Raw genomic sequence first — 14,976 nt, 5'->3', positions numbered from 1 at the left:
GAAAGATACCAAGGAGATAAACAACAAATACACGTACTTTATTGTACACGGGGGAAAACAGGAATCTACTAAAAGGGAAACTGTGGAGAAACTCAATGTGAAGGAAACCATAAAGAAACGACAAAAATGTGCACTGCTGAAACACGGGAAAGTGAACACACTGGTGAAGGCAACCCTAAAGACACCACTAAACTGTGCACCACTGAAACACGGGAAAGTGAACTTACTGGTGAATGAAACCCTAATGGAAGCACTAAACCGGGCACCGCTGAAACACGAGAAAATGAACTCACTGTGGAATGAAACCCTAATGAATACGCTGAACCGTGCACCGCTCAAACATGGGAAAGTGAACTCACTGGTGAATGAATCCCTAATGAAATCACTAAACAGTCCTCTGCTGAAACACGGGAAAGTGAACTCAAAGATAAACGAAACCCTAATGAAACCACTAAACCGTGCACCGCTGAAACACGGGAAAGTGAACTCACTGTTGAATGAAACCCTAATGAAACCACTAAACCGTGCACCGCTGAAACACCCGAAAGGGAACTCACTGGTGAAAGAAACCCTAATGGAACCACGAAAGCATGCACCGCTAAAACATGGGAAAGTGAACTCAATGGTGAATGAAACCCTAAAAACCCACGAAACTGTGCACCGCTGCGACCAGGCAAAGTGAACTCACTGGTGGATGAAACCGTAATGAAACCACTAAACCGTGCACCTCTGAATAACGGAAAAGTGAACTCACTGGAGAATGAAACCCTATTGAGATCACTAAACTGTGCTCTGTTGAAACACGCAAAAGTGAACTCACAGGTGAATGAAAGCCTAATGAAACCAGTAAACCGTGCTCTGCTGAAACACAGAAAAGTGAACTCACAGGAGAATGAAACTCTAATGAAACCACTAAACCATGCCCTGCTGAAACAGGGGAAAGTGAACTCACTCGTGAATGAAATCATGATGAAACCACTAAACCGAGCACTGCTGAAACACGGTAAACTGAACTCACTGTGGAATGAAACCCTAATGAATCCACTAAACCGGGCACCGCAGAAAAATGGGAAAGTGAGCTACTTGGTGAGTGAAACCGTAATGGAACCACGAAACCAAGCACCGCTAAAACATGAGAAACTGAACTCAATGGTGAATGACACCCCAAAGAAACCACTAAACCGTGCACCGCTGAATGACAGGAAAGTGAACACACTGTGGAATGAAACCCTAATGAATCCACTGAACCGTGCAGCGCTGAAACATGGGAAAGTGAACTGACAAGTGAATGAATACCTAATGAAATCACTAAAGCATGCATGCTGAAATACGGGAAGGTGAACTCACTGGTGAATGAAACCCTACAACAACCACTAAACCGTGCACAGCTGAAACACGGGAAAGTGAACACACAGGTGAAGGAAAGACTAATGAAACCACTAAACCGTGCTCCGCTGAAACACGGGAAAGTGAACTCACTGGTGAATGAAACCCTAATGAAACCTCGAAACTATGAACCGATGAACCATGGGAAAGTGAACTCACAGGTGAATGAAAGCCTAATGAAACCACTAAATCGTGATCCTATGAACCACGGGAAAGTGAACTCACAGGTGATTGAAAGCCTAATGAAACCCCTAAACCGTGCTTCGCTGAACCACAGGAAAGTGAACTCACAGGTGAGTGAAACCCTAATGAAACCACTAAACTGTGCCCTGCTGAAACAGGGGAAAGTGAACTCACTCGTGAATGAAATCATAATGAAACCACTAAACTGAGCACTGCTGAATCACGGGAAAGTGAACTCACTGTGGAATGAAACCCTAATAAATCCACTAAACCGGGCACCGCAGAAACGCGGGAAAGTGAACTCACTGGTGAATGAAATCCTAAAGAAAGCAGTAAACCGTGCACTGCTGAACCATAGGAAAGTGAACTCACTGTTGAATGAAGCCCCAATGAAACCACTAAACCGTGCTCCGCTGAAACAAGGGAAAGTGAACTCACTGTTGAATGAAAGCCCAATGAAAGCACTAAAACGTGCACCGCTGAAACACGCGAAAGAGAACTCACAGGTGAATGAAACCCTAATGAAACCACTAAACCGTGCATCGCTGAATGACGGGAAAGTGAAATCACTGTGGAATGAAACGCTAATGAATGCACTAAATCATGACCAATGAATCACGGGAAAGTGTACTCACAGTGGAATGAAACCCTAATGAATCCACTGAACCATGCACCGCTGAAACACGGGAAAGTGAACTCACTGGTGAATGAAATCCTAAAGAAACCAGTAAACTGTGCACTGCTGAACCATAGGAAAGTGAACTCACTGTTGAATGAAGCCCCAATGAAACCACTAAAACCTGCACCGCTGAAACACGGGAAAGTGAACTCACTGGTGAATGAAACCCTAATGAAACCACTAAACCGTGCACCGCTGAAATACACGAAAGGGAACTCGCTGGTGAAAGAAACCCTAATGGAACCACGAAAACATGCACCGCTGAAACACGGGAAAGTGAACTCACTGGTGAATGAAACCCTCAGGAAATCATTAAACTGTGCACCACTGAAACACGGGAAAGTGAACTCACTGGTGAATGAATCCGTAATGGAACCATGACACCATGCACCGCTGAAACACTGGAAAGTGAACTCACTGGTGAATGAAACCCTAATGGAACCAAGGAACCCTGCACCACTAAAACACGGGAAAGTGAACTCACAGGTGAATGAAACCCTAATGAAACCACTAAACCGTGCTCAGCTGAAATCCGGGAAAGTGAACTCACTGTGGATAGAAATCCGAATGAATCCGCTGAACCGGGCACCGCTCAAACATGGGAAAGTGAACTCACTGGTGAATGAATCCCTAATGAAACCACTAAACTGTCCTCTGCCGAAACACGGGAAATTGAACTCAAAGGTAAACGAAACCCTAATGAAACCACTAAACCGTGCTCCGCTGAAATCCGGGAAAGTGAACTCACTGTGAATGAAACCCCAATGAAACCACTAAACAGTTCTCTACTGAAACATGGGAAAGTGAACTGACTGGTGAATGAAACCCTAAAATAAACCGTGCACTCATCAACCATAGGGAAGTGAACTCACGGTTGAATGAAACCCCAATGAAACAATGAAACCCTGCCCTGCAGAAACACGGGAAAGAGAACCCACAGGGAAAGAAACCCGAATAACCACTAAACCGTGCCCTGGGGAAACATGGGAGAGTGAACTCAACTGTGAATGAAACCCTAATGAAACCAAAAAACCGTGCACCGCTGAAACACGGGAAAGTGACTCTCGGTTGAACACCTTATGAAAAACGAAAACAGTGCCCTGCGGAAACACGGAAACAGAACTCCACAGGTGGAAAGAAACCCTAATGAAACCACTAAATCGTGTCCTGCAGAACACGGGAAGTGAACTCACATGTGAATGAACCCTAATGAACCAAAAAAACAGAGCACCGCTGAAACACGGGAAAGTACCTCACTGTGGAATGAAACCCTACTGAAGCCTAACGTGTACACGGGCTGAAACACGGGAAGGTGAATCACAGTGAAGGAAACACTAAATGAAACCACTAGGCGTGGCTCCGCTGAAACAACCGGGAAAGTGAAGCTCACTGGAGAATGACTCTAATGAAACCACTACACCAGTCTCTGCTGAAACACGGGAAAAGTGAACTCAAAGGTGAAAATGAAACCCTAATTGAAACCACTACAAAACCGTGCTCTGCTGAAACACGGGAAAAGGACCCACAGGTGAATGAAACCCTTATGAAACCACTAAACCGTGCTCCGCTGAAACACGGGAAAGTGAACTCACTGGAGAATGAAGCCCTAATGAAACCACGAAACAGATCTCTGCTGAAACACGGGAAAGTGAACTCACTGTTGAATAAAACCCCAATGAATCACGAAACCGTGCCCTACGAAACACGGGAAACAGAAGTCACAGGTGAAAGAAACCTTAATGAAACCACTAAACCGTTCTCAGCGGAAACACGGGAGAATGAACTCACAGGTGAATGAAACCCTAATGAAACCAAAACACCATGCACCGCTGAAACACAGGAAAGTGAACACACTGTTGAATGAAACCCTACAACAACCACTAAAACGGGCACGGCTGAAACATTGGAAAGTGAACTCACAGGTGAATGAAACACTAATGAAACTACTAAACCGTGTCCGCTGAAAACGGGAAAGTGAACTCACTGTGAATGAAATCCTAATGAAACCACTAAACAGTTCTCTATTGAAACATGGGAAAGTGAACTGACTGGTGAATGAAATCCTAAAGAAAGCAATAAACCGCGCACTCATCAACCATAGGAAAGTGAACTCACGGTTGAATGAAACCCCAATGAAACAATGAAACCGAGCCCTGCGGAAACACGGGAAAGAGAACCCACAGGGAAAGAAACCCTAATAACCACTAAACCGTGCCCTGGGGAAACATGGGAGAGTGAACTCACATGTGAATGAAACCCTAATGAAACCAAAAAACCGTGCACCGCTGAAACACGGGAGAGTGAACTCACAGGTGAATGAAACCCTTATGAAACCACTAAACCGTGCTCAGCTGAAACACGGGAAAGTGAGCTCACAGGTGAAGGAAACACTAATGAAACCACTAAACTGTGCTCCGCTGAAACATGGGAAAGTGAACTCACAGGTGAAGGAAACACTAATGAAACCACTAAGGCGTGCTCTGCTAAAACACGGGAAAGTGAACTCACTGTGGAATGAAACTCTAATGAAACCACTACACCGTGCTCTGCTGAAACACGGGAAAGGGAACTCACAGGTGAATGCAACCCTAATGAAACCACTAAACCGTGCTCCGCTGAAACACGGGAAAGTGAACTCACAGGTGAATGAAACCCTAATGAAACCACTAAACCGTGCTCCGCTGAAACACGGGAAAGTGAACTCACTGGAGAATGAAGCCCTAATGAAACCACTAAACAGATCTCTGCTGAAACACGGGAAAGTGAACTCACTGTTGAGTAAAACCCCAATGAATCAACGAAACCGTGCCCTACGAAACACGCGAAACAGAAGTCACAGGTGAAAGAAACCTTAATGAAACCACTAAACCGTTCTCACCGGAAACTCGGGAGAGTGAACTCACAGGTGAATGAAACCCTAATGAAACCAAAAAACCATGCACCGCTGAAACACAGGAAAGTGAACACACTGTTGAATGAAACCCTACAACAACCACTAAAACGGGCACGGCTGAAACATTGGAAAGTGAACTCACAGGTGAATGAAACACTAATGAAACTACTAAACCGTGTGCTGAAAACGGGAAAGTGAACTCACTGTGAATGAAACCCTAATGAAACCACTAAACAGTTCTCTACTGAAACATGGGAAAGTGAACTGACTGGTGAATGAAATCCTAAAGAAAGCAATAAACCGTGCACTCATCAACCATAGGAAAGTGAACTCACGGTTGAATGAAACCCCAATGAAACAATGAAACCGAGCCCTGTGGAAACACGGGAAAGAGAACCCACAGGGAAAGAAACCCTAATAACCACTAAGCCGTGCCCTGGGGAAACATGGGAGAGTGAACTCACATGTGAATGAAAGCCTAATGAAACCAAAAAACCGTGCACCGCTGAAAAACGGGAAAGTGAACTCACAGGTGAAGGAAACACTAATGAAACCACTAAGGCGGGCTCCACAGAAACACGGGAAGCTGAACTCACTGTCGAATGAAACGCTAATGAAACCACTACACCGTGCTCTGTTGAAACACGGGAAAGTGAACTCACAGGTGAATGAAACCCTAATGAAACCACTAAACCGTGCTCCACGGAAACACGGGAAAGTGAACTCACTAGAGAATGAAACCCTAATGAAACCACTAAACCGATCTCTGCTGAAACACCGGAAAGGGAACTCTCTGTTGAAAAACACCCTTATGAAAAAACGAAACAGTGCCCTGCGGAAACACGGGAAACAGAACTCACAGGTGAAAGAAACCTTAACGAAACCACTAAATCGTGTCCTGCAGAAAGACGGGAGAGTGAACTCACATGTGAATGAAACCCTAATGAAACCACTAAACCGTGCATCGCTGAAACACACGAAAGAGAACTCACTGGTGAAAGAAACCCTAATGGAACCACGAAAACATGCACCGCTGAAACACGGGAAAGTGAACTAACTGGTGAATGAAACCCTAATGAAAGCACTAAACCGTGCACCCTTGAAACATGGGAAAGTGAACTCACAGGTGAATGAATCCCTAATGGAACCATGACACCATGCTCCGCTGAAACACGGGAAAGTGAACTCACTGTGGAATGAAACCCTAATGAATCCACTGAACCGCGCACCGCTGAAACACGGGAAAGTGACTCATTGGTGAATGAAAGCCTACAACAACCACTAAAACGTGCACGGCTGAAACACGGGAAAGTGAAATCACAAGTAAAGGAAACACTAACGAAACCACTAAACCGTGCCGTGCGGAAACACGGGAAAGTGAACTCAATGTTGAATGAAACACTAATGGAACCACGGAACCGTGGTCTTTTGAAACACGGGAAAGTGAACTCACTGGGAAAAGAAACCCTAAAGAAACCACTAAACCGTGCTCCGCTGAAACACGGGAAAGTGAACTCCCTGGTGAATGAAACCCTAACGAAACCACTAAACAGGTCTCTACTGAAACACGGGAAAGTGAACTGACTGGTGAATGAAATCCTAAAGAAAGCAATAAACCGAGCACTGCTGAACCATAGGAAAGTGAACTCACTGTTGAATGAAGCCCCAATGAAACCACTAAAACGTGCACCGCTGAAACACGGGAAAGTGAACTCACTGGAGAATGAAACCCCAATGAAACCACTAAACCGATCTCCGCTGAAACACGGGAAAGTGAACTCACTGTTGAATGAAACCCCAATGAAACAATGAAACCGTGCCCTGCGGAAACACGGGAAAGAGAACCCACAGGTGAAAGAAACCCTAATGAAACCACTAAACCGTGCCCTGCGGAAACACGGCAGCGTGAACTCACATGTGAATGAAACACTATTGAAACCAAAAAACCGTGCACCGCTGAAACACGGGAGAGTGAACTCACTGTGGAATGAAACCCTAATGTAACCACTAAACCGTGCTCTGTTGAAACACGGGAGAGTGAACTCACTGTGGAATGAAACCCTAATGAAACCACTAAACCGTGCTCTGCTGAATCACGGGAAAGTGAACTCACAGGTGAATGAAACACTATTGAAACCACTAAGGCGTGCTCCACTGAAACACGGGAAAGTCAACTACTGGTGAATTGAACCCAATGAACCCAAAAAACAAGCACCGCGAAAACACGGGGAAATGAAATCACAGGTGAAGGAAACCCAATGAAAACCACTAAACCGTCCCTTGCGGAAACACGGGAGAGTGGAACTCAATGTGAATTGAAAACCTAATGAAAACCAAAAAACCGTGCAACCGCTGAAACACGGGAGAGTGAACTCACTGTGGAATAAACCCTATTGAAAGGACTAAACCGTGCATGGCTGAAAAACGGGAAGTGAACTCACAGGTGAAGAAACACAAATTGAAACACTAAGGCGTGCTCTTTGCTAAAACACGGGAAAGTGAACTCACTGGGAATGAAACCCTTATTTGAAAGGACTAAGTGCAATGGCTGAAACACGGAAAGTGAACCTCACAGGGAAGGAAACACTAATGAAACCACCCTAAACGTGCTCTGCTTGAAACACGGGAAAGTGAACTCACAGGTGAATGAATCCCTTATGAAACCACTAAACCGTGCTCCGCTGAAACACGGGAAAGTGAACTCACTGGAGAATGAAGCCCTAATGAAACCACTAAACAGATCTCTGCTGAAACACGGGAAACTGAACTCACTGTTAAATAAAACCCCAATGAATCAACGAAACCGTGCCCTACGAAACACGGGAAACAGAAGTCACAGGTGAAAGAAACCTTAATGAAACCACTAAACCGTTCTCAGCGGAAACACGGGAGAGTGAACTCACAGGTGAATGAAACCCTAATGAAACCAAAAAACCATGCACCGCTGAAACACAGGAAAGTGAACACACTGTTGAATGAAATCCTACAACAACCACTAAAACGGGCACGGCTGAAACATTGGAAAGTGAACTCACAGGTGAATGAAACACTAATGAAACTACTAAACCGTGTCCGCTGAAAACGGGAAAGTGAACTCACTGTGAATGAAACCCTAATGAAACCACTAAACAGTTCTCTACTGAAACATGGGAAAGTGAACTGACTGGTGAATGAAATCCTAAAGAAAGCAATAAACCGTGCACTCATCAACCATAGGAAAGTGAACTCACGGTTGAATGAAACCCCAATGAAACAATGAAACCGAGCCCTGCGGAAACACGGGAAAGAGAACCCACAGGGAAAGAAACCCTAATAACCACTAAACCGTGCCCTGGGGAAACATGGGAGAGTGAACTCACATGTGAATGAAACCCTAATGAAACCAAAAAACCGTGCACCGCTGAAACACGGGAAAGTGAACTCACAGGTGAAGGAAACACTAATGAAACCACTAAGGCGGGCTCCACAGAAACACGGGAAGCTGAACTCACTGTCGAATGAAACCCTAATGAAACCACTAAACCGTGCACCCTTGAAACATGGGAAAGTGAACTCACAGGTGAATGAATCCCTAATGGAACCAGACACCATGCACCGCTGAAACACGGGAAAGTGAACTCACAGGTGAATGAAACCCTTATGAAACCACTAAACCGTGCTCCGCTGAAACACGGGAAAGTGAACTCACAGGTGAAGGAAACCCTAATGAAACCACTAAACCGTCCCTTGCGGAAACACGGGAGAGTGAACTCACATGTGAATGAAACCCTAATGAAACCAAAAAACCGTGCACCGCTGAAACACAGGAGAGTGAACTCACTGTGGAATGAAACCCTATTGAAAGGACTAAACCGTGCATGGCTGAAACACGGGAAAGTGAACTCACAGGTGAAGGAAACACAAATGAAACCACTAAGGCGTGCTCCGCTGAAACACGGGAAAGTGAACTCACTGTGGAATGAAACTCTAATGAAACCACTACACCGTGCTCTGCTGAAACACGGGAAAGTGAACTCACAGGTGAATGAAACTCTAATGAAACCACTAAACCGTGCTCCGCTGAAACACGGGAAAGTGAACTCACAGGTGAATGAAACCCTTATGAAACCACTAAACCGTGCTCCGCTGAAACACGGGAAAGTGAACTCACTGGAGAATGAAGCCCTAATGAAACCACTAAACAGATCTCTGCTGAAACACGGGAAAGTGAACTCACTGTTGAATAAAACCCCAATGAATCAACGAAACCGTGCCCTACGAAACACGGGAAACAGAAGTCACAGGTGAAAGAAACCTTAATGAAACCACTAAACCGTTCTCAGCGGAAACACGGGAGAGTGAACTCACAGGTGAATGAAACCCTAATGAAACCAAAACACCATGCACCGCTGAAACACAGGAAAGTGAACACACTGTTGAATGAAACCCTACAACAACCACTAAAACGGGCACGGCTGAAACATTGGAAAGTGAACTCACAGGTGAATGAAACACTAATGAAACTACTAAACCGTGTCCGCTGAAAACGGGAAAGTGAACTCACTGTGAATGAAACCCTAATGAAACCACTAAACAGTTCTCTACTGAAACATGGGAAAGTGAACTGACTGGTGAATGAAATCCTAAAGAAAGCAATAAACCGTGCACTCATCAACCATAGGAAAGTGAACTCACGGTTGAATGAAACCCCAATGAAACAATGAAACCGAGCCCTGTGGAAACACGGGAAAGAGAACCCACAGGGAAAGAAACCCTAATAACCACTAAACCGTGCCCTGGGGAAACATGGGAGAGTGAACTCACATGTGAATGAAACCCTAATGAAACCAAAAAACCGTGCACTGCTGAAACACGGGAAAGTGAACTCACAGGTGAAGGAAACACTAATGAAACCACTAAGGCGGGCTCCACAGAAACACGGGAAGCTGAACTCACTGTCGAATGAAACGCTAATGAAACCACTACACCGTGCTCTGTTGAAACACGGGAAAGTGAACTCACAGTTGAATGAAACCCTAATGAAACCACTAAACCGTGCTCCACGGAAACACGGGAAAGTGAACTCACTAGAGAATGAAACCCTAATGAAACCACTAAACTGTGCTCTGCTGAAACACGGGAAAGTCAACTCACTGGTGAATGAAACCCTAATGAAACCAAAAAACAGAGCACCGCTGAAACACGGGAAAGTGAACTCACAGGTGAAGGAAACCCTAATGAAACCACTAAACCGTCCCTTGCGGAAACACGGGAGAGTGAACTCACATGTGAATGAAACCCTAATGAAACCACAAAACCGTGCTCCGCTGAAACACGGGAGAGTGAACTCACAGGTGAATGAAACCCTAATGAAACCACTAAACCGTGCTCCGCTGAAACACGGGAGAGTGAACTCACAGGTGAATGAAACCCTAATGAAACCACTAAACCGTGCTCCGCTGAAACACGGGAAAGTGAACTCACTGGAGAATGAAGCCCTAATGAAACCACTAAACAGATCTCTGCTGAAACACGGGAAAGTGAACTCACTGTTGAATAAAACCCCAATGAATCAACGAAACCGTGCCCTACGAAACACGGGAAACAGAAGTCACAGGTGAAAGAAACCTTAATGAAACCACTAAACCGTTCTCAGCGGAAACTCGGGAGAGTGAACTCACAGGTGAATGAAACCCTAATGAAACCAAAACACCATGTACAGCTGAAACACAGGAAAGTGAACACACTGTTGAATGAAACCCTACAACAACCACTAAAACGGGCACGGCTGAAACATTGGAAAGTGAACTCACAGGTGAAGGAAACACTAATGAAACCACTAAGGCGGGCTCCACAGAAACACGGGAAGCTGAACTCACTGTCGAATGAAACGCTAATGAAACCACTACACCGTGCTCTGTTGAAACACGGGAAAGTGAACTAACTGGTGAATGAAACCCTAATGAAACCACTAAACCGTGCTCCACGGAAACACGGGAAAGTGAACTCACTAGAGAATGAAACCCTAATGAAACCACTAAACCGATCTCTGCTGAAACACCGGAAAGTGAACTCTCTGTTGAAAAACACCCTTATGAAAAAACGAAACAGTGCCCTGCGGAAACACGGGAAACAGAACTCACAGGTGAAAGAAACCTTAATGAAACCACTAAACCGTGTCCTGCAGAAACACGGGAGAGTGAACTCACATGTGAATGAAACCCTAATGAAACCAAAAAACAGAGCACCGCTGAAACACGGGAAAGTGACCTCACTGTGGAATGAAACCCTACTGAAAGCACTAACCGTGCACGGCTGAAACACGGGAAGGTGAACCCACAGGTGAAGGAAACACTAATGAAACCACTAAAGGGAGCTCCACGGAAACACGGGAAAGTGAACTCACTGTGGAATGAAACTCTAATGAAACCACTAAACCGCGCTCCGCTGAAACATGGGAAAGTGAACTCAATGGTGAATGAAACCCTAATGAAGCCACTAAACCGTGCTCTGCTGAAACACGGGAAAGTGAACTCACTGTGGAATGAAACCCTAATGAACCACTGAAACGTGCACCGCTGAAACACGGGAAAGTGAACTCAAATGTGAACTAACTGGTGAATGAAACCCTAATGAAAGCACTAAACCGTGCACCCTTGAAACATGGGAAAGTGAACTCACAGGTGAATGAATCCCTAATGGAACCATGACACCATGCACCGCTGAAACACGGGAAAGTGAACTCACTGTGGAATGAAACCCTAATGAATCCACTGAACCGCGCACCGCTGAAACACGGGAAAGTGACTCATTGGTGAATGAAAGCCTACAACAACCACTAAAACGTGCACGGCTGAAACACGGGAAAGTGAAATCACAGGTAAAGGAAACACTAACGAAACCACTAAACCGTGCCGTGCGGAAACACGGGAAAGTGAACTCAATGTTGAATGAAACACTAATGGAACCACGGAACCGTGGTCTTTTGAAACACGGGAAAGTGAACTCACTGGGAAAAGAAACCCTAAAGAAACCACTAAACCGTGCTCCGCTGAAACACGGGAAAGTGAACTCCCTGGTGAATGAAACCCTAACGAAACCACTAAACAGGTCTCTACTGAAACACGGGAAAGTGAACTGACTGGTGAATGAAATCCTAAAGAAAGCAATAAACCGAGCACTGCTGAACCATAGGAAAGTGAACTCACTGTTGAATGAAGCCCCAATGAAACCACTAAAACGTGCACCGCTGAAACACGGGAAAGTGAACTCACTGGAGAATGAAACCCCAATGAAACCACTAAACCGATCTCCGCTGAAACACGGGAAAGTGAACTCACTGTGGAATGAAACCCCAATGAAACAATGAAACCGTGCCCTGCGGAAACACGGGAAAGAGAACCCACAGGTGAAAGAAACCCTAATGAAACCACTAAACCGTGCCCTGCGGAAACACGGCAGCGTGAACTCACATGTGAATGAAACACTACTGAAACCAAAAAACCGTGCACCGCTGAAACACGGGAGAGTGAACTCACTGTGGAATGAAACCCTAATGAAACCACTAAACCGTGCTCTGCTGAATCACGGGAAAGTGAACTCACAGGTGAATGAAACCCTAATGAAACCACTAAGGCGTGCTCCACTGAAACACGGGAAGCTGAACTCACTGTGGAATGAAACGCTAATGAAACCACTAAAGTGTGCTCTGCTGAAACACGGGAAAGTCAACTCACTGGTGAATGAAACCCTAATGAAACCAAAAAACAGAGCACCGCTGAAACACGGGAAAGTGAACTCACAGGTGAAGGAAACCCTAATGAAACCACTAAACCATCCCTTGCGGAAACACGGGAGAGTGAACTCACATGTGAATGAAAACCTAATGAAACCAAAAAACCGTGCACCGCTGAAACACGGGAGAGTGAACGCACTGTGGAATGAAACCCTATTGAAAGGACTAAACCGTGCATGGCTGAAACACGGGAAAGTGAACTCACAGGTGAAGGAAACACTAATGAAACCACTAAGGCGTGCTCTGCTAAAACACGGGAAAGTGAACTCACTGTGGAATGAAACTCTAATGAAACCACTACACCGTGCTCTGCTGAAACACGGGAAAGGGAACTCACAGGTGAATGCAACCCTAATGAAACCACTAAACCGTGCTCCGCTGAAACACGGGAAAGTGAACTCACAGGTGAATGAAACCCTAATGAAACCACTAAACCGTGCTCCGCTGAAACACGGGAAAGTGAACTCACTGGAGAATGAAGCCCTAATGAAACCACTAAACAGATCTCTGCTGAAACACGGGAAAGTGAACTCACTGTTGAAATAAACCCCAATGAATCAACGAAACTGTGCCCTACGAAACACGGGAAACAGAAGTCACAGGTGAAAGAAACCTTAATGAAACCACTAAACCGTTCTCAGCGGAAACACGGGAGAGTGAACTCACAGGTGAATGAAACCCTAATGAAACCAAAACACCATGCACCGCTGAAACACAGGAAAGTGAACACACTGTTGAATGAAACCCTACAACAACCATTAAAACGGGCATGGCTGAAACATTGGAAAGTGAACACACAGGTGAATGAAACACTAATGAAACTACTAAACCGTGTCCGCTGAAAACGGGAAAGTGAACTCACTGTGAATGAAACCCTAATGAAACCACTAAACAGTTCTCTGCTGAAACATGGGAAAGTGAACTGACTGGTGGGAAAGTGAACTGACTGGTGAATGAAATACTAAAGAAAGCAATAAACCGCGCACTGCTGAACCATAGGAAAGTGAACTCACGGTTGAATGAAACCCCAATGAAACAATGAAACCGAGCCCTGTGGAAACACGGGAAAGAGAACCCACAGGGAAAGAAACCCTAATAACCACTAAACCGTGCCCTGGGGAAACATGGGAGAGTGAACTCACATGTGAATGAAACCCTAATGAAACCAAAAAACCGTGCACCGCTGAAACACGGGAGAGTGAACTCACAGGTGAAGGAAACACTAATGAAACCACTAAGGCGGGCTCCACAGAAACACGGGAAGCTGAACTCACTGTCGAATGAAACGCTAATGAAACCACTACACCGTGCTCTGTTGAAACACGGGAAAGTGAACTCACAGGTGAATGAAACCCTAATGAAACCACTAAACCGTGCTCCGCTGAAACACGGGATAGTGAACTCACAGGTGAATGAAACCCTAATGAAACCAAAAAACCGAGCACCGCTGAAACACGGGAAAGTGACCTCACTGTGGAATGAAACCCTACTGAAAGCACTAACCCGTGCACGGCTGAAACACGGGAAGGTGAACTCACAGGTGAAGGAAACACTAATGAAACCACTAAAGCGAGCTCCGCGGAAACACGGGAAAGTGAACTCACTGTGGAATGAAACGCTAATGAAACCACTAAACTGCGCTCCGCTAAAACATGGGAAAGTGAACTCAATGGTGAATGAAACCCTAATCAAGCCACCAAACCGTGCTCTGCTGAAACACGGGAAAGTGAACTCACTGTGGAATGAAACTCTAATGAAACCACTAAACCGCGCTCCGCTGAAACATGGGAACGTGAACTCAATGGTGAATGAAACCCTAATGAAGCCACTAAACCGTGCACCGGTGAAACACGGGAAAGTGAACTCACTGTGAATGAATCCCTAATGAAACCACTAAAGCGAGCTCCGCTGAAACACACGAAAGGGAACTCACTGGTGAAAGAAACTCTAATGGAAGCACGAAAACATGCACCGCTGAAACACGGGAAAGTGAACTAACTGGTGAATGAAACCCTAATGAAAGCACTAAACCGTGCACCCTTGAAACATGGGAAAGTGAAC

At 45.3% G+C, this 14,976-nt stretch overlaps 2 protein-coding genes across 5 annotated transcripts in view; both read right to left on the bottom strand.

Annotated features, from left to right (window-relative positions):
* Nucleotides 1–14,976, bottom strand: part of LOC122420022 (zinc finger protein 28 homolog) — a 47,718-nt gene that overhangs the window by 3,941 nt on the left and 28,801 nt on the right. The gene's annotated exons all lie outside the window — the stretch shown is intronic.
* LOC122420056 lies at nucleotides 5–8,662 on the bottom strand. The gene is made up of 4 exons (XM_043434791.1): nucleotides 8,173–8,662; nucleotides 6,481–6,853; nucleotides 6,070–6,217; nucleotides 5–2,404 (listed from the first exon to the last, which is right to left on the bottom strand). Exons 1-4 carry the CDS (start codon nucleotides 8,346–8,348, stop codon nucleotides 2,166–2,168), a joined length of 936 nt encoding a protein of 311 aa, XP_043290726.1. The 5' UTR covers nucleotides 8,349–8,662; the 3' UTR covers nucleotides 5–2,165.

This window comes from Cervus canadensis, chromosome 18 (genome assembly GCF_019320065.1).
Source record: "Cervus canadensis isolate Bull #8, Minnesota chromosome 18, ASM1932006v1, whole genome shotgun sequence".
NCBI classification, from domain to species: domain Eukaryota; kingdom Metazoa; phylum Chordata; class Mammalia; order Artiodactyla; family Cervidae; genus Cervus; species Cervus canadensis.
This window is presented reverse-complemented; position numbering and strand designations above follow the sequence as displayed.

What these genes read in the sequence shown, in the direction of transcription:
- LOC122420056 (XM_043434791.1), bottom strand. Translation starts at nt 8,348, where the DNA reads ATGAGTGCACGGTTTATTGCTTTCTTTAGGATTTCATTCACCAGTCAG. An exon ending in AGTGTTTCATTCACCTGTGA is followed by an intron (nt 6,854 to 8,172) that starts GTTCACTTTCCA and finishes TTCTCCAGTGAG; the next exon opens with TTCACTTTCCCGTGTTTCAG. An exon ending in TTCATTAGGGTTTCATTCAC is followed by an intron (nt 2,405 to 6,069) that starts ATGTGAGTTCAC and finishes GGTTTCATTCAC; the next exon opens with CAGTGAGTTCACTTTCCCGT.